Source organism: Emys orbicularis, chromosome 19 (genome assembly GCF_028017835.1).
Source record: "Emys orbicularis isolate rEmyOrb1 chromosome 19, rEmyOrb1.hap1, whole genome shotgun sequence".
NCBI lineage: Eukaryota > Metazoa > Chordata > Testudines > Emydidae > Emys > Emys orbicularis.
This window is the reverse complement of record NC_088701.1, coordinates 838572-856400: the sequence shown is the minus strand read 5'-3', so window position 1 is coordinate 856400 and position 17829 is coordinate 838572. Positions and strand designations below refer to the sequence as shown.

At 56.0% G+C, this 17829-nt stretch overlaps 1 protein-coding gene across 1 annotated transcript in view; it reads left to right on the top strand.

Annotated features, from left to right (window-relative positions):
• The first annotated feature begins 2468 nt into the window (after nt 1-2468).
• DNMT1 (DNA methyltransferase 1) overlaps nt 2469-17829 on the top strand; it is a 31253-nt gene continuing 15892 nt past the window's right edge. The window contains 14 exon segments of the mRNA XM_065419181.1: nt 2469-2527; nt 7115-7157; nt 9364-9471; nt 9873-10140; nt 11341-11413; nt 12381-12468; nt 13037-13077; nt 14611-14662; nt 15096-15179; nt 15260-15369; nt 15733-15851; nt 16390-16482; nt 16692-16843; nt 17559-17754. Of these exon segments, the coding sequence (XP_065275253.1) occupies nt 2469-2527; nt 7115-7157; nt 9364-9471; nt 9873-10140; nt 11341-11413; nt 12381-12468; nt 13037-13077; nt 14611-14662; nt 15096-15179; nt 15260-15369; nt 15733-15851; nt 16390-16482; nt 16692-16843; nt 17559-17754 (1486 nt within the window).

The following is a 17829-nucleotide window of genomic DNA, read 5'->3' as shown; positions in this document are numbered from 1 at the left end:
TTGGCTGGCAGCTGCTGGGTGTGGGGTATAGGCGGGAAAAAATTAGCCCCTGCTGGGCCTGCTGCTGGTGAAAGCAGCCCGGCTGCTGGCTTCGCCCTCCTAGGGGTGCGCTTGGGATTTGGCACCCGTGGTTCGTACGTCCTGTGATGGAGCTAGTGTTTGGGGACGCCGAAGCCTCAGCCCCAGCCACGGGGTTCGGGGAATTCCACCCTGGCCCCAGAAACCTGCCACAGGTTCGCAGGCTTGTGGGAGTGAGGGTGTGTGACCATGAATCTCTCTAAAGGACTTGTATGTGTGCACGTGTGCATCCATGTGTGTGAGTTTCACTCTGTGTCACTGTGTGCGCGCGTTTGACGGTGTGTGCATGCGTCCATGTGTGAGTTTCACTCTGTGTCACGGTGTGTGCATGTATTTGATGATGCATGTGTGCGCGTGTTTGACGGTGCGTGTGTGCATCCATGTGTGTGAGTTTCACGTGTGCACGAGTGTGCGTGTGTTTCACTTTGTGTCACTGTGTGCGTGTGTGTGCATGCATGTTTGATGGTGCGTGTGTGCGTGTGTTTGATGGTGCGTGTGTGTCCGTGTGTGTGTGCGTTTCACTCTGTGTTACGGTGTGCGTGTGTGTGTGCGTGTTTGATGGTGCGTGTGTGTGTCCGTGTGTGTGTGCATCTGTGTGTGAGTTTCATTCTGTGTCACGGTGTGTGCGCATGTGTGTTTGATGGTGCATGTGTGCATGTGTTTGATGGTGTGTGTGCGTCCGTGTGTGAGTTTCACTCTGTGTCACGGTGTGTACGCATGTTTGACGGTGCGTGTGTGCGTCCGTGTGTGAGTTTCACTCTGTGTTACGGTGTGCGCGAGTGTGTGCGTGTTTGATGGTGCGTGTGTGTGTCCGTGTGTGTGTGCATTTCACTCTGTGTTACGGTGTGCGTGTGTGTGTGTTTGATGTGCGTGTGTGTGTCCGTGTATGTGTGCGTCCGTGTGTGAGTTTCACTCTGTGTCACGGTGTGTACGCGTGTTGGACGGTGCGTGTGTGCGTCCGTGTGTGAGTTTCACTCTGTGTTACGGTGTGCGCGAGTGTGTGCGTGTTTGATGGTGCGTGTGTGTGTCCGTGTGTGTGTGCGTTTCACTCTGTGTTACGGTGTGCGCGAGTGTGTGTGTGTTTGATGGTGCGTGTGTATGTCCGTGTGTGTGTGCATTTCACTCTGTGTTATGGTGTGCGCGTGTGTGTGCGTGTTTGATGGTGCGTGTGTGTGTCCGTGTGTGTGTGCGTCTGTGTGTGAGTTTCACTCTGTGTCACGGTGTGTGCGCATGTGTGTTTGATGGTGCGTGTGTGCGTGTGTTTGATGGTGTGTGCGCGTCCGTATGTGAGTTTCACTCTGTGTTACGGTGTGCGCGCATGTCTGCGTGTTTGATGGTCCGTGTGTGTGTGTGTGTGTGTGTCAGTGTGTGTGTGTGTCCGTGTGTGAGTTCACTCGTGTCACGGTGTGTGCGCAGGCGGGTGCTGATGCCCAGTGGCAGGGCCATGGTGTGGGCACAGGATCGGGTGAAGGGCGAAGTCTCCAATTCTGGGCGCGTGGAGCAGGAGCCTGGTTCCAGAGCTTGCACCCGCCCTGGCCCCAGCTGAGGCCCTTGGGGGGGGCCAGGCCCCTCAAGGTGTCGCAAGCCAGGATCCCGCGGATGCTGCGTCCACCTGCGCCGCCAGGCTGCCTGTCTGGGTGTCATTAACCCCCCTCATCCCGTTGCTGAGCAACCACATGGGACCCTGGACCACCACCCCCCATCAGCGTGGTACGTCCCAAAGGTCTTCCTCTACTGCTCACTTGGCACATCCCACCCCATCCTCCCTTAGGATGGTACATCCCAGCTCCCCCTTTGCCTAAGTTCACATGGCACATTCCAACCCCCCCGTAAAGGATGGTACATCCCAACTGTCACCCCTCTGCCCTAAGAGCACTTGGTACCTCCCACTATCTCAAATTTGAGAGCGATACATCCCAACTGGCCTAGGGCCATATGGTACGTTCCATATCCCCTCACTATAGTACATCCCGTGTCACACACCGCCCTTCTGCACATGGTACTTCCCATCCCCCGCCCAGGAAGGAAACGAGGGCGTCCCATCTGTTTGCCCCCCTCCCCTGGGGGCACGTGTCCCAGCCCACCCCGAGGATGGTACATCCCACCAGTCACTTCCACCCCCGGCCCTGGGTGAACATGGTACGCCCTCTCTGGTGCCCTCCTTCCAAACCCCGGCTCCCTCCCTCATGGTTTGTCCCACCCCCCGCATACATGGTACCGCCCCCCCGCAAGTGGTACCTCCCAGTCCCTATGGTATGTCACCACCCCCCGTAAATGGTACCGCCCGCCCCCCTCCCGGATGGTTTGTCCCGCCCTCTCCCCCCTCCCCCCCGTGCCTGGTTTCCGCGCGAAATCGTCTCCCGGCCCCTGGCTCCCGCCCGCCGCCCCCGATGCCGGCCCGGGCCGCCCCGCTGCCCCCCGCCCCGCTCCCCGCCGAGCTGCGCAGGCGGTGAGTACCGGCCCGCGTCCGGTCCCCCGGTCCGAGCCCCCCGTCCGGTCCCCGCCGGTCCGAGCCCCCCGTCCGGTCACCCCCGCTCCGGTCTGCCCCCCCGTCCAGTCCCCCTGTGCGACCCCTGGTCCGAGCCCCCCGCTCCGGTCCGAGCCCCCCCCGTCCGGTCTCGTCCGGTCCGAGCCCCCCCGTCCAGTCCCCCTGTGCGACCCCCGGTCCGAGCCCCCCGCTCCGGTCCGAGCTCCCCCCATCCGGTCCCGTCGTCCCCCGCGCGGCCCCCCCGGTCAGGTTCCCCCCCATTGGGGTCTGGGCCCCGGCCCCGGCCGCACGGACCCACATTAAGGTCCGCTCCCCCTGAACGGGGCAGGGCCCCCTGCAGCCCGGCGCTGGGGGGCTCTGGTCTGGTGGGGGATATGGGGGGGCCGGGTCCCCCCAAACTCAGGCCCCCTTGGGCTAGAGCGTGGGGGGAGCCCTGCTGAGCTTTGCCCCCTGTGGCCGGCAGACCCCGGTTTGGGGGGCAGGTGTGTGTGCCCCCAGGGTCTGAGCCCTGGCCTGGGGGGTGGAGACGGGATAGGGAAGCATGTGCCTCCCCCGAATGGGGCCCCACCGTCGGGCCCGAGGGGTGGCACGTCCCCCTGGGCTATTTCAGGGGGTCTCGGGAGTTATTTTATCTGCCCCCCCCCTTGTCCTGTGCTCTGGGCCCCCGTCCTGCCGGGAACCCCAGAGCTTATAAGGGTGGATCCAGGAAGGGGGGGTTAGACCCTATCCCTGTATGGCACCAGCCTGCTTTGTCTTTCTCCCTCCCCCGCGCACGCAGCTGTTTAGGACAGGAAGTGAAGGCGAGCCCCGCATCCGGTCAGAACGTGGGGGGCACGTGGGTGGGGGGGCCGCAGGCAGCTCCCTGTGCCGTGCAGGAGGCCAGACACGGTGATCCCCCAGCTGCCCGTGAGCACCCGTCCTTCCGCCTCCGGGCTGACTGGGGCTTCCTGCTCTGGGCAGGCCAATCTGCCGGCCTTGCTCCCTAAGGAAATGTACCCTCCTCGTTACCACCCCCCTCACCCCCTAGGCAACTGCCTTTGTCTTGGCACGACCCTGATTCAGCAGGGGGCGGATCTGATCTATGGGGCAGCCCCTTGGCGCCAGGAAACAGTTTCCTGTTAGCTGTTCAGCCTGACGGGGTAGAAGTCTGCTGGCTCTAGTATATTCAAGGCCCTATAAAGCCCTTTTTATTTTCCCCAGGCCATTAGGGGAGAGGAAAGGGAACAGGAACCAAAGAAAGTCCAGAAAATGTTCCCGCTCCCTCTCCGCACCCACAAAACAAGCAGGCATGGGGCTGAGTGGTTTGGAATTGCAGGTTGTTACTTCCTGAGATCAGAGAGTCTGTTTTCCCCTTTGGGAGCGTCCGCCTGTGTGCAGGATATTCGCTACCCAGGCGGGTGTGTTCTGCTCTGGATCTGGGGTCAGATTGGAGGCTCGTTTTTAAAATAAATAAATAACTTCTCTTGACGCTGGTCAGATCTGCTGTAATTCTCCTAGGCCGCTTAAGTCTGCTTCCTCTTGTCACTCTCTGGGGCCCCAATCCTGCAGTCCAATCCACCCCTGCTCGTGTGCGGATCTGGTTGCAGAATGGAGGGCATGGGAGGGGGGGACAATGTTCTAGTTAGCAAACCAGGCCGGGGATGTGCAGTTAACATCAACGGTGGCTGCAAAAAGAGGGAATCTGTTTCCGTCGAGCTGCTTGCGGCCCGACCTCCTGTCTGGAAGAACATAACTCTCCTGTTTTCCTCTGCAGTGAGCGGTAGCAGGGCCCGTGGCGGTGATTGTGTATGGCACATGGCGTGTGTGCACTTCCTGTGAGAATTTAACCCAGCTCCCGCACTGCTATTGTCCGTTCCGCTCGGCTTCTGCCTCCCCCTTAGCATGTTGTTCTTGTGGTGCCTCGTGCTCAGTAGAAGAGGAGACGGTTAAGAGGACTGCGTTTGCTGCCAGCAGACCACAGAGTGATCCAGGTGCACTCGGTGCATTGTTTGGGGGCTGCTGCAGCCTAGTTGTGACTCTTCTGGTTACACGTTTGCTGCCCAGAGCTTCATTTAGCCACTGAGCATCGCTCTGCAACTCTGAAAACCACCTTTCCTATCACTAGTGGGAGCAATTTCCCCAAGTATTTGCGGGAAGGGAGTGGAAATGTTGGTGTCAAACCCGTAACTGAAAAGATGGAGGGTAGACAGCCTGAATACTTTCCTCTGTTTACCTACAGCGCAAATGGTCTGTACTCCCCCCTCCTTAAAATACTGATTATCGAAGCAAAGGGGATCAGGACGAGTCGCTCGGTTCCCTACAGTTCAGAGAAGCTGCAGGAAGAATAGGATCGTTGCCTATTGAGGCTTGGGGGGAGGAAACGAATGGCTTTCATTCCTGGTACTGCTGCTTAGCGTGGCGATTTCAAAGCCCCTGTGTTGAAGCCTTCTGCTACGGGGGGCGCAGGCTGCATTAGTGGGAGCAACAGCCAGGTGGCTTCGCGGCATTTCTTAGCAACTCAAACCGTAGAGCGGACACTGAGAGGAGCTGCCAGGCACTCAGTTACTCATGGTCTAGTAACAGTCCCTGTAGTTGAAAGAAAACCGGGCCATAGGATATGCTGTGGGTGGGGTGCTGAAGCTGAAACAGTATCCTGAGGGCCCTGGATTGCAAGTCAGCCAAGCTTTGCTGTAGGTGCAAATGAGGCGAAGTTAGGGAGACAGGCTGGCTGCAGTGTCAGTAAATACAGGATTGGCTTGTGGCGGTGGGACCCAGCCACACGACGTGCCCGGAACTGGGAATAAACGCTGCAAGTCTGCGTCTGCGTAGCTGAACACTGGCGTTCTGTAGGACGCGTGCCAGCCCCAGGTAACCAGGGAGTGGCTCTTGGCGGCGGTGCTCTGGGAAGCTTCCAAGAGGTGAGATTGTTCCCAAACGGGGTTGGGGAATTATGCCATTCCCTGGTATAGCTGCCCCCTCCAGTCGTGTTCTTGCATGTGTATGTGACCGAAGCCATCCCAAGTTCGGAGCGGTTTGTTTGCGTGCCCTTCTGCGGGGCATGTTGGTGCATGCGGAGGGAATGCTGGGGCACCGCTGAGCTGGGGCTCCTCTCCTGGAAATGGTCTTTCCTTTGTTTTTGCTAATGGCTCCTGATAAGCCTCTCCCATGTCCGGGCAGGGACCTGGTGTCTCCATTTCATTTGAACTCTGTGTGTGCCTGTAATGAGTCATTAACTTAAGTAATTAACTCTTAATTGATGAACGGACAGCCCATGGCATTGTTTGGCAGCAGCTAGAGATGGAACAGGAGCGTAGGGGCTGAAATACACATTGTGCTGAGCCCTCCAGTTAAAGATTGGGAAGAACTGGCTGGGCCAGGGACCGGAGGCTGTTTCTGGTGTCTCTGGTGCGAAGGAATGTCCTGTAGGGTCAGTATGGCCAAAGTCACTGCTGCTCTCCCTCCTCTAGAAAGTCACCGTTGTTCCGGGAATCCGTGTCTTGTCACTGGGCTCCGGGCAGCGTATTGAGAGGGACCCCACTCAGCTCTGGATTTCTTCTGTCCCCCAGCTTGGCTCTGGCTCAGACTGAGAGCTTTCCCCAAGGGCCAGATGCTATCCTGCATCTGTTCTGATCTATCCAGGCCCTTATTCGAGCCTCATCGCCATCCGCACAGCCAGGATGGGGGCTCCGGAGTGTGCTCTCTTCTAGAGCATGGGCCAGGGATTTTTGATCCTTTGCCCCTCGCTGTTGGGTTTTGCTGCGTCCTTGGCAAGAGCTGTGATACGCCGAGGCTTTGGCAGTGAGTCACTCTGTGGTCAGGGGTGCAGCGATGTTGTCAGAGCATTGGGACAGCTATATAAATAGTGAGAGATCCGTGCATGGCCCTCCGCTGCAGCGTTCCCAGAGCGTTCGGGACGTGAAGAGTATCTCGGTGACTGAGATGCATGCGCCTTGTCCGTCGGGGGGCCTCACTCGCTGGATGGGAGGCTTGTGGCAGCCCTTGTGGCTTGGAACCAGGTCTGCCACATCTGAGAAAGGCGAGAGAGGGTGATGAGACAGCCCTTGCATTGGAAATTAGCGAGCGTCCTGGGGGGCAAGTCACTTGCTTTTCCGTGGGTAGCTGAAGGGACCTTTCCATTTGAGCTGGGATTTTCACAGAAGCCGAGGGGAGTTGGGCATCGCAGTCCCAGTCCTAGAATTTACTGATGCTCTTTGTTTGGCAGGGGAAAAGTTTCAAAAGTGACTTAGGGCTCAGAGCACCTCAAAGAGTCTAACAGCTTTCCAAGAGATGTTGGCTCCCAAGTCACTTTTGAAAAAGGGACTTGGGCTGCGAAGTCACTTAGTGGCTTTTGAAAACTGTCCCCAAGCTGGTATCCATTGAGCTTGCACTTTCAGTGCCACCATCCACTCCGCCAGAGACCTTTCCCATCCCTTTCCCGCACTGGGAGGCCATAGAAACTCCACCCCTTCCCCCGTTTCTAGTTGGGGTCTCAAAGGAAACATCCCCGTGGTTACCTCGTTGCATCGCATGTGGGGAAAGAAACTATAACAAGTCACAATTCTCTTGCAGGCTCCAAGACTTGGAGAAGGAGGAAGAAGGGCTGAGTGAGAAGGTAAGGTTCTCGTCCCATTGTTGGTGCGTTACCCATTTCTGCTGATCGACGCATTTCCAAAGAGACACCCAGGCTTTCATGGACTGTCTTGAGGTGTCACTCTCATTAAAGGGGCTTTTGGTACCGTGCACACATGGCGTTTATTCTGGTGCTGCTCCCCGGTGCCCTTCTCTACAACAGCACACCTGCTCTGCCGCCACGCCGTGGGTATTTCATGAGGTGTTTCTGTCCTCCTGAATTTGCCCGTGTCTCTTAGCCAGGCCTGCCAAGCAGCGTTAATTTGCAGAAGTGACTTCAGTGGAATTTAGCTGATTTCTCAGCTGTATCCTGCATACTTGGCCCAAGAGTCACGTCCGTTCTGAAGTCTGGCTTAAAAGTGTGATTCATTGGCCTGGCATGGCAGCTTCCGGAACCTCACAAACAGACAATGCAACTATTACAGAAGGTCCCAGAGGCCCATCTGAAGTTGGGTCCTTTGTGCCTGGTGCTGCACGGACATAGTGAGAGAAGGTCCCTGCCCTGGGTCAGAACTAGGGCTTGGCTGGTCAGGCCTAGTGGTCAGGGCTGGTCCCAGAGACCAGGGGTCAGAACTGGGGCTGGAGCCTAAGAGTGGTAGCCGGAGTTCGGGCCCGGGGTCAGGGTCCTAGTACTGATGCCAGGGGGTGGGAAGGAAGCCAGCGTTTGCGGAGAAAAGCCAGGGTCAGAGCTCAAGCACCGAAACCTGGGGGCAAAGCCGACGTTCGAGTCCAAGTACCAAAGCCAGGGGTCGGGCCCGGAGTCCAAGTTCAGTGGCAGAAGCCGAGGGTCCAAGATGCAGCTCTGTCGCTACAGCTGCTGGGAGGAAGGTCCCTCTCGTTGCACGGATGCTTCCTGGAACTCCCTTTGGACCAATCGGTACTGCAAGGGAAGCTGTCAGTCTGGCCTTCCGAGGCAGTACTTCCTGTAGTCTTCATCTCCACAAGGTCTGGGCGGTAGTGTCTGCAAGCGGACGGTGGCTGCCAGGTGGTGACCTGGAGGCGCTGGCCTTCCTGCATCCCGCAGACCTGGGTTCCAGTCCCATCCCTGCAGAGCTCAGTCTAAATAGACAAGGGCTGGGAGGGGGAGACTTGGCCAAGGCCACCCAGCAGGTCGGTGGCAGGAGCAGGAAAAGAATCCAGGTGTCCTGAGTCCCAGGCCAGTGCCCTCCCCGCTGGGACGAGCTGCTCACCCTGCCCTTGTTCTGAAAATCAGCACAATACATGCCCCATTGCGGGGGGGCCTCTGGAATCTGACTTAATACGGCGCTAGGAAAACTTGGTGAGAAGGGAAAGGGCAGATTGCCCCGCTGGACCAGAGAGGTGAACGCTGCAGACTTGTTTCAGTAAGAGCCTCTCGCTCATCTGTTCCCCGGCTCCTCCGACACATGCTCCTGCAGTGAGGTCATAATCCTGTATTTATTCTATCAGTCCGTTTCCATAGAAACCGCTGTCATGTCACAAACTGGGCTTCGTGACTTCACTCCAGAGCTGGGCGAGAGGAGGCTGGAAACTCAGCCTGCACCGTTAGCCCACCAGAGTGGCGAGAAGCTTGTAGGGGCAGGAGGGTTCCCGGGAGGCTCGGATGAGGGTCGACCTGCCCCAGGGCTGGGTGGATTTAGCAAAGGCGTGACCTAGCAGAGACTGTGCTGCTCATTGGTAACGATCCCTGCATTCGGGATATTGCAGTCATAACCCCCTGAGCAAGAGTAAGGATGATTGTGATAACCCCGGGTTCTGGAAGGGCCATAAATGCTGCTGCTTCAGGGCGTAGGCTTGGACCTCTTAACTATTGGGGTCAGGAGGGAACTTCCCCCCCCCACCTCCCCTTACTGTCTCTCCCAGGGCTTCACGCACCGTCTTCTGACCCGGCTGGTGCTGGCCTCTGTTGGAGTGGGGTAGCTGGGCCCCTGCTCCGGCCCAGCCGAGCATCTCCTCTGGCAATCTTGCTATGAAATAGCAAAGCCGCGCTCCGCTACTGCAATGAAGGAGCGTCTCCCTGCGTATGGCAGTAAGGCAGCCCAGGCCCCAGTAACAAGCCGGTTCTTTCTCCTCCACCACGAACGTCGGGTCGCAGAAGCTGTGTGCGCCCAGAAGGAAAGGCCATGGGAGCACCCGGTGCCTGTGCGGCTGGGGGGACTGGTCGCAAGCTCGTTGCCTGTAACACCTGCTTCTCCTCCTTGTCCCCTCAGGAGTGCGTGAAGGAGAAGCTGAGTCTGGTCCATGGCTTCCTACAAGCAGATGCACAGAATCAGCTGAGCGACCTCGAGACCAAGCTGCACCGAGAGGAGCTGTCGGAGGTGTGTGTGTGAACACACGCCTGCCTGCCTGCATACATGGGAATGGGGGGACCACGGCGTAGGGGCTCAAGGTTCCTGCCTGGGGGCTCTGGCTTCTGCAGTCAAGTGGTGGCTCAGAATCTCAGATTTCATTTTTTAAGAAAAGGTAGCGAAGCCTGAAACCATGACCCGAGTATAACCGATGTCTGTCTGCGTCTGCAGCCAGCCTGAAACAGCCGATAGCTACAAGGAGCGTGAACTGCCCCGTTCATCTTAACTCGGAAGCCTGCTGCCACCCGCGCAGGTGCAGGGCGGCCTGTGGTCAGGATAGCTATGGGGACCCAGGGTGAGGGGTGTGTTGCATTCAGCCCTCGGAGGGCTTTGTGGTGGTCCTGTGTTGTAACTGCGCCTTGCTCCCCTAGGAGGGGTACCTGGCCAGGGTGAAGGCCTTGCTCAGCAAAGAGCTGTCCCTGGAGAACGGGGACGCCGCGGCGCTCAGCCAGAAATCCAACGGGTGCTCCGAGAATGGCGCCTACGGCAGTGACGAGGACTCGGAGAGAGCCGGCCACGAGGGGGAGGAGGACAGCGCTATGGAGACGGAGGAAGCCGTGGCATCCTCCTCCTCGTCATCGGCAACCATGTCAAAAACCCGCAAAGCCAGAAGGAGCAAATCCAACGGCGAGAACAAAAGTAATGAGCTGGCCTTGTGCTGCCCTGGCAAGCGAGGCCGGGTCTGGGGGTTCTGCCCCCTCGAGCCTCGCTTCGCGGTGGAGTTCCCTTGCTGCTTCTGGGCAGCCTTACTGACCCCTTTCTAGACCCTCAGCTGAGATGGGGCTGCCCCCCACCCAACGCTCCTCAGTGCTTCACCACTTCCCTTGGGGAGGCTTGGCTAGCGAACTCCCCTTTGTGACTGCCGGGGCCGGGTGGCCAGCTGGTTTGCATGCTCGCCGTGCCCCTTGGGAGCTATTCCTCGGGCTCATGGAAATGCCTGCTTGGTTGTAGGCACCTCGCAGCGCAGAAGTGGGTACGAATGTCTCCTTGGCATCCAATAGCTACCTCACCCATTTGCTGTACCCTGATGCAATGCAGAGGGTCAGACTCCTGGGGCAAGAGGCACACTGCCTTGTAAGGTTTGGTTTCATAACCTCCTGGTCTTGCTCTGTTCATTTTGTATTTGCTTTAAGAGTGAGCAGAAATCTCTGTTGCGCAGGAGCTTGGGCAGCAAACGGCTCCGATGTAAATGCTGGTGGTGTATTGCCGGAGCACCCCGGAGCCGATGATCCCTGCCACCAAAGAATGGGGGGAGGGCAGGAGCTGTGCTCAGGTTTGATGTCTCGGAAGGAATGTGGCGTCGCCCCGTTTCTCCACCTGGGCACAGGGGAATGCTTGGGCACATGGCGCAGGAATGGCTGGTGTCAGACGTTGATGGCCAAATTCTCAGCTGGGCTGAGGCTCTTCTGTGCCATTCTGGCTTCAGAGCGGGTGGAAGCAGACCTCTGGTATCTCCCCTGCACACAGGGTCCTCCCTGGTTGGTGTGGAGTTGGTATCTGCCCAGTTCCCAGAGTAGGGGGCTGGTTGGGGGCTTGGCTGGAGTGCACAGCCCTGTGGCTCTTCTGTCCATCCCGGGGGCCATGGGAAGCAAAGCATCAGCTAGAACAGCCTCGAGGCTGCTCTAAACTACACCGGGAGTGGAGCAGGCGGGGAATGCAAAGGTGGGTCAGGATCAACTCTGCTGCTGCCCCACAGGCTGGAATGGAGTAAAGGGAAATCAGGCCCTCAGGGTGGTGTGTGAATGTGCTGAGTGATGCGGGCCGTGTGCTTTTCTCTAGCGATGAATGACAACGGTTCTTCTCCCTGCAAAGTAATGATTGCTCCTTTCCTTCTGACAGAATCGCCAGCCAGTTCCAGGGTTACCCGGAGCTCTGGCAGGCAGCCGACCATCCTAGCTCTGTTTTCCAAAGGGTCAGTACGTCCTGCAGCTCCTGGTTGTGATTCGTGTCGGTTTTGAGATGGATACGTGTCTTTTTAATCTCCTAACAGTTTATTTTTGCTAGTGGTTCATTGGCGTCCTCCCTCTTCTTGGTTGTTCTCTTTGCACAATTGCTCATTGAATAGTTGGTACGGGTTCTTGTGAAAGATTCCCAATGGGCTAACAGGGTGGATCCTAATATTTGCAGGTCCGTGACTGTCTAACAGCCTCTAACTTGCACATCCTGTAACCAGCAGGGGAATGACCTGAAGTTCAGAAAGGGACACCTCAGCTTGAGAATCTGTTGGGTATCTTAGCACAGCGGGGTCCCAGTCCTCGATAGGCACGTCTCTAATCCACCCAATGTGCAGTGCCTGACACCCTGGGGTCCTGGCTCATGGCTGGGTGGCGGTAATATCAGCTGATAAATGTCTTATTTTGATTGACTAAGTTACGTTTGAGGGTGAGAAGGAAGCTGATGTTCTCTCTAGGAAGGTCCGAGGTGTGGTGTGGGCTAGTGGGGAGGTCTCTGGGCTGGGACTTGGCAGAGCTTCTGTCCTGGCTCTTCCACTGCCGGCCTTGTGACTTTGGCCAAGTCACTTCCCCGCTCTGCCTCTTTCCCTGCCTACCCCTTGTCTGTGTAGATGGTGAGTATGTTTGGGCCGGGACTGTCTCCTATATTTGTGTAGAGCTTGGGCCAATGGGGGCCCAATTTTGGATGCTATTAAAACGCAAACAGTTAATAAAACCAAGGTGGTGTGGATCAGAATGGCTTCGCCGGTTCTGCGATCAGTTTTGTAACAGCAGCTGCTGCTATTGGCCGTGCTTAGACAGCCCATTCAAGCTGCGTTAGGCAGACTGTGCTGTTTGGGTCTATTTTTCCATCGCCTTCTCTGAAAAGCAATTTGCTCCTTTCAAAGAATTGATGGTTCTGTTGGTTTTCACCCTTAAACCCAACAGATCCAACAAACGCAAATCGGACGAGGTGAACGGAGAAGTGAAGCAAGAAACGAATCCAGAGAAGGAGAAAGAAGAGCTAGAAGAGAAGGTACGTCTGGCGCATGTTTGAAAACAAATTCTTAGACAGACATCTCGTTAGGCTATTAAGGAAGAATAGTCAGGCAGATTTAAAAATGTTATTAAAGTTAATGTTTCAAATCAAATGTACACAAGTTAAGAAGGAAGGGACTGTACGTCTGGGGTCGGGCTTGGGTTATGGGGGATTGCAAGTATCGGTTACAAGGTTCATGAGATACATAACCAGCATAGATCCAGATTGGGGTGTGGGAGTTTTTAAAGCGTCAGTGGATAAATGGGCCGCCCATGGAATGTATTAAGAGTCAGTATTGGTGGAGACAAGAAGTACATGGGTGGGGTGCGTCTCTCGGTTCGTCAGGGAAGGGAGGAAGTGAGTTATTTCCCTGGTCGGCGGTCTCAGTTATTCGACATGGTACTGGCGGTGTCCTGTGACGTGTTCTGTGTTGATGTCTCTGGACCACCTGACGGGGTCGGACACCATGAGCTGTCTCATGTATTTCTGCTGCGACTCCAATTTGCTTAGTTTGTAAAGCTGTTGGGCTCTTACATGCATTTCTTTCTTTCCCCTCTACTTCAAGGAGCAAGATGAAAAAAGAATTAAAATTGAAACCAAAGAAGGGTAAGAGCAGCTAAAATTTCTTTAATCAGGTGTTTGAATGTTCTGGCTTGTGTGTGCGTGGGCTAGATGACCTCTCGAGGTCCCTTCCAGTCACGTGTGTTTGTGTGTTTCTCTTTGCAGAAATTTGTCACGGGCTCTGTTGTGGCAAAAGACAAAACAAAAAATCAAAAAGATTTCTAGCTGAGTTTTCCTGTCCGTGTCCGACTTCATCACCCTAAACCTGGGGAGGCAGAGACAATGTTAAAGAAATGGAAGCAATTTAGTGTCTGAAAGAAAAATGTTCCTCTGGTAGTTTATTAATTTATTAAGCGTCTGAAAATATAGATGAGTGATTGGGTCTGGCTCAGTGAATTCCTTTTTTGTGCTTCCAGCTGTGCTGTTGCTGTGACGGCTGGGCTTTCCGAAAGGGCCTCATGGGGACTGTTTTCAGCAATGCCCAGGTGTCCTGTTAAGTCAGTGGAACTTCGGGCTTGTCTGTATGCAAAAGTTGTATTTCTCTGTGCCTCAGTTTCCCTATCTACATATTGAGGATAATGAGATTGAGCTGTTTGGTAAAGCACTTTGAGATCTGTGGATGAAAAACACTCAAGAAGAGCGAGGGATTATAGTTAAAGCAGTACAGCGCGCCCCCAGCGTGAATGCGGTATTCTGGTATAGCTTTTCTCGCACGGGGATCGTTCACGCTGGTGTAAGGCCTTGCCTGCACTTGGAAACTAACCGGAACATCTCTCTGTGTGGACGCTTTTATTCCAGAATAAGAGTGCCTTTTTCCGGGTTAATCTGCTTTCAAAGGGGACTAAGCTGAACCAGAAAAAGGTGATCTTATTCTGGAATGAGAGCATCCACATGGAGAGCTATTTCTTGTTGAATTCACACCCGACCTAGTACTGGATTAACTTCCTGGTGTAACTGCAGCCACAGTAAGGTCTGTTTTTATTTTAAAAACAAACAAACAAACACACGTACCCCCAGCCAAAGCAGTAGTTGTAGCAGCATGACTCAAGTGTGTCAAGAAGGCCCCTGGCTCCTGAGACACTTCGGTCCTTTTGGAAGTTTTACGCGCCCAGAGCTGGGCATGTGCCTCCCTTCGCCTGCTCGGGAAAGCCCAGCAGGAAAGTTCGGTGAAATGCAGAGTTAATCAAAAAGAGGGAAAGCAATTCACCCCCATCCGAAACCCTCCAGCAGAGTCCGGTAGCGTGTCTGACGCCCCCTTCGAACTGGTGACAGTGAGTGCGGGCTTGGGGGAGGGGGCTCTTAGTATTTTCAGCTGATCTCTTCTGCTTCTTGGGCTGAGGGCTGGATGCTGGAATCTGTGAGCAGATAGTGTGTGAGGAGTTCGGTGCCTTCCTGTAGCACGAAACCACTTCAGCTAGAACAGCGCATTTGTTTTGTGGGGCATCGGCAGTGAAATGTTTGCGTGTATTCGGGTCTCTCGAACAGCTGAGAGCACTGGGTATGCAGGTGGTGGAATAGCCTCGCTCGGCTTTTTTGTCCTGTGCCTTCATTCCTTGTTTTGATGTATTTTGTGCCCAGGTCTGAGATAAAAGAGGAAGCTACGCAGGTTAAAACCGCACCACCTGCTAAAGTAAGTGGTTTCTCCTGTTCTCGTCAGTGCTTGGGCCCTGTCCGAGCACTGCTGACAGCTTTTCAACCGCTCGGAGTGGCAGCGAGTCAAGAAAAAGTACTCTCCAGTGCACACGTCACTCGCACCACCACATGATCTTTAAATGCAGCATTTACAGCACGAACAAAACGTAACGAGGGCATGTGTGTGTTGGGTCGGTGCAGTGAGTCCTTCCTCCTGCCACGCCTGGCCAGGTCAGAGAAGTTGCTAAACACCTGGTGCTAGACAATGTGTGAGGCGCTGGCGATTGTTTTACTGCTCCAGATTCCTGGTAGATTCAGGACTGGCCGTCAGCGTGGGAACATGTAGTGATACTTACGGAGGGCGGAGGCTGGTAAATGGCAGAACTGTTCACGGGGAAAGCTCCTCATGTCTCGTGATGTTTCGCTTGCAGACCACGCCTCCCAAGTGTGTCGACTGCAGACAGTACTTGGACGATCCCGATCTCAAGTTCTTCCAGGGGGATCCCGACAATGCGGTAAGCGGCTCGTTGCTGGGTTTAGAAACGTGGCCGTGCTGCGGGAGTGAAGGTCCAACGTGCCCCTCTCTTTCTCTCAGCTGGAGGAGCCGGAGATGCTGACGGACGAGCGCTTGTCCATTTTCGATGCCAACGAAGATGGGTTTGAAAGTTACGAGGATTTGCCCCAGCACAAAGTGACCTCCTTCAGGTGAGGTTTCTTGCACTGTTGCACCAACAATAATTTGGCAATGCTGCATTTGTAACCCCTGGGGCAAATCAGAGTCCAGGGGGGTCGCTCTCTTCTGCACAACATGGAGAGGCTTGGTTCTGCCCTGAGCCACTGCTCTAGGCGGTGAGACTGCTTCCCCATGCATGTAGCCTGCAGCTCGGTTCCCGGGCGTGCAAGCCTTCCTGCCCTGGTCAAGGGAAGCGTGTCCGACACAGGATGTGTAAATGCAGAGCTGTTTGCAGCGAGCCCTGGATGCTGGTTTAAGCTGAGTATTAAATGCAACATCTGTGAGGTGTTGAACAACGTGCGATTGGGAAACGTCCTTTCTCCTCTCTCGCACAGCGTCTACGACAAAAAGGGTCACTTGTGTCCGTTTGACACCGGTCTCATAGAGAGGAACATAGAACTGTACTTCAGCGGTGCTGTGAAACCAATCTACGACGACAACCCTTGTCTAGATGGTAAGTGTCTTTCGGCGCAGAGCTGGGGGCAGACACTGGCCTGCCTAGTACCCTGGGACTTTCTCAGGCTGTGTCCTGAGGATCAGTCCGAAGGCCTGGGAAACCCAGTCTCTGTGCCGTCAGTGGGATCTTGGCAGTGCGAGGAGTGACCTCTCCTCTCGGGTGATGTCGCTAGCACTAGGTTACTGCCGCGGAGTACATTGTTCGGTAATTCTGCAGGAGCTCAGTTATGCTGGGGCTGGGGGGCCACATGGCAGTGCTGATTCTCAACTGAAGTTCAACAGCCTGTTAATGGCAAGTGTTTTAAAAGCCGCTGTGCTCTGATCTGGGCCAGTAAATCCGTGTGAGGGCCTGGTTCTCCGGGGGTCTGCAGTGTGTGCAGTACACTCCCGTTGTGAGCTGGTAGCGTTTCTCACCCGCCCTGCTCAGGTGCCAAGGGCGGCAACGGAGAATCTGGCCCCTCGGCAACAGAATCCGAACCCTTGCGGTGGGTATGTGTGGGGGTGTGTGTGAAACATCCTTGCTCTTCCCCGCTCAGGTGGTGTCCGAGCCAAGAAACTGGGTCCCATAAATGCTTGGTGGATCACTGGGTTCGACGGAGGAGAAAGAGCCTTGATCGGCTTCACTACGGGTAGGTCTGCAAATGGGGGCATTTCAGGGGGCTTCTCCCTCGGGGGGGGCTGGCGGGATCCCTGTGTTCTGAGGGTGGGGAGTGGGAGCCAAGGCACTCGATAACGGCCAGAGCGGGTTGCTGCAAATCGATTGCTGATGCTGGGGGGTCTCGGCTGTTCTGTGACAGCCCCTGCAGTCACCGTCTCTGGCAATCTCTCTCTGCTTCAGCCTTTGCGGATTACATTCTCATGGATCCCAGCGAGGAGTACGCTCCCACCTTCGCCTTAATGCAGGAGAAGATCTACATGAGTAAAATCGTGGTGGAATTCCTCCAGAACAATCCCGATGTCAGCTATGAGGACTTGCTGAACAAGATTGAGGTGAGACGTGGCGTGTCCGTCCTCTGACTCACAGGTCTCACCGTTGGGTTCCCAGCCCCCAGGGGCATTGGGGACAGGAGCCGAGGGGTCACGGCCGGGCTGCTAAATGGCAGGGGGCGTGTGGCGAGGTGAGAGAAGGATTCCAGGACGTGTCCCGCTATGGGAACCACTGGACTAGCTGACTCTGAACTCTTGGGCCTTCGACACTGTCTGTACGAGGATGTGTCCATCCGCTCCTCCCCCTTGAACGGGGTGTGGGTGAGGGGCGAGGAGATGGACTTTTATTCTACTTATGGTTTGTCTCAAGCCACATCGTAGGTTGTTCCTCTTTACTAACCCCTCCGGAGGGTGGAGCTCTGCCTCCGGTTCTTACCCTCTCCTCCGCCGTACGGCGAGGGTGAATGTCACTCGTCCGCAGAGCTCTCCCACAAGGCCTCGGCCACGCTGAGGCCTAGTCTGAGGGCTGATGTGGCGTGCGGTGTTGCTGCACGAGGGTGAATCTCAGCCTCGCCAAGGGAGTGACAGGCATACCTTTTCAGTCGCTATTGGTGAGTTTGGGTGGCCTGCGCCCCTGCGTCTGAGAACCAGGGCCCCCAAGACTCTGGCTCCCTGTGAAAACGTCCGTGCCGTTGGGAGTAGAGCTGCAGTGCCCTCGGGTGGTGTGAGGCGTGCTGTATGCGGGGATGTCCCATGACCCTCTGCTGCGTCTCTCCAGACAACGGTGCCGCCCGCCGGGCTGAACTTCAACCGCTTCACGGAGGACTCTCTGCTGCGGCACGCCCAGTTCGTGGTGGAGCAGGTGGAGAGCTACGACGAGGCCGGAGACAGCGACGAGCCGCCCGTCCTCATCACGCCGTGCATGAGAGACCTGATCAAACTCGCGGGCGTCACCCTGGGGAAGAGGTAGGCTGGTGGGAGCTGCCAACAGCAGTGCTGTGCTGGGGGTTCTACGGGCACTGCATCTCGGGCACGGGCACTGGCACTGC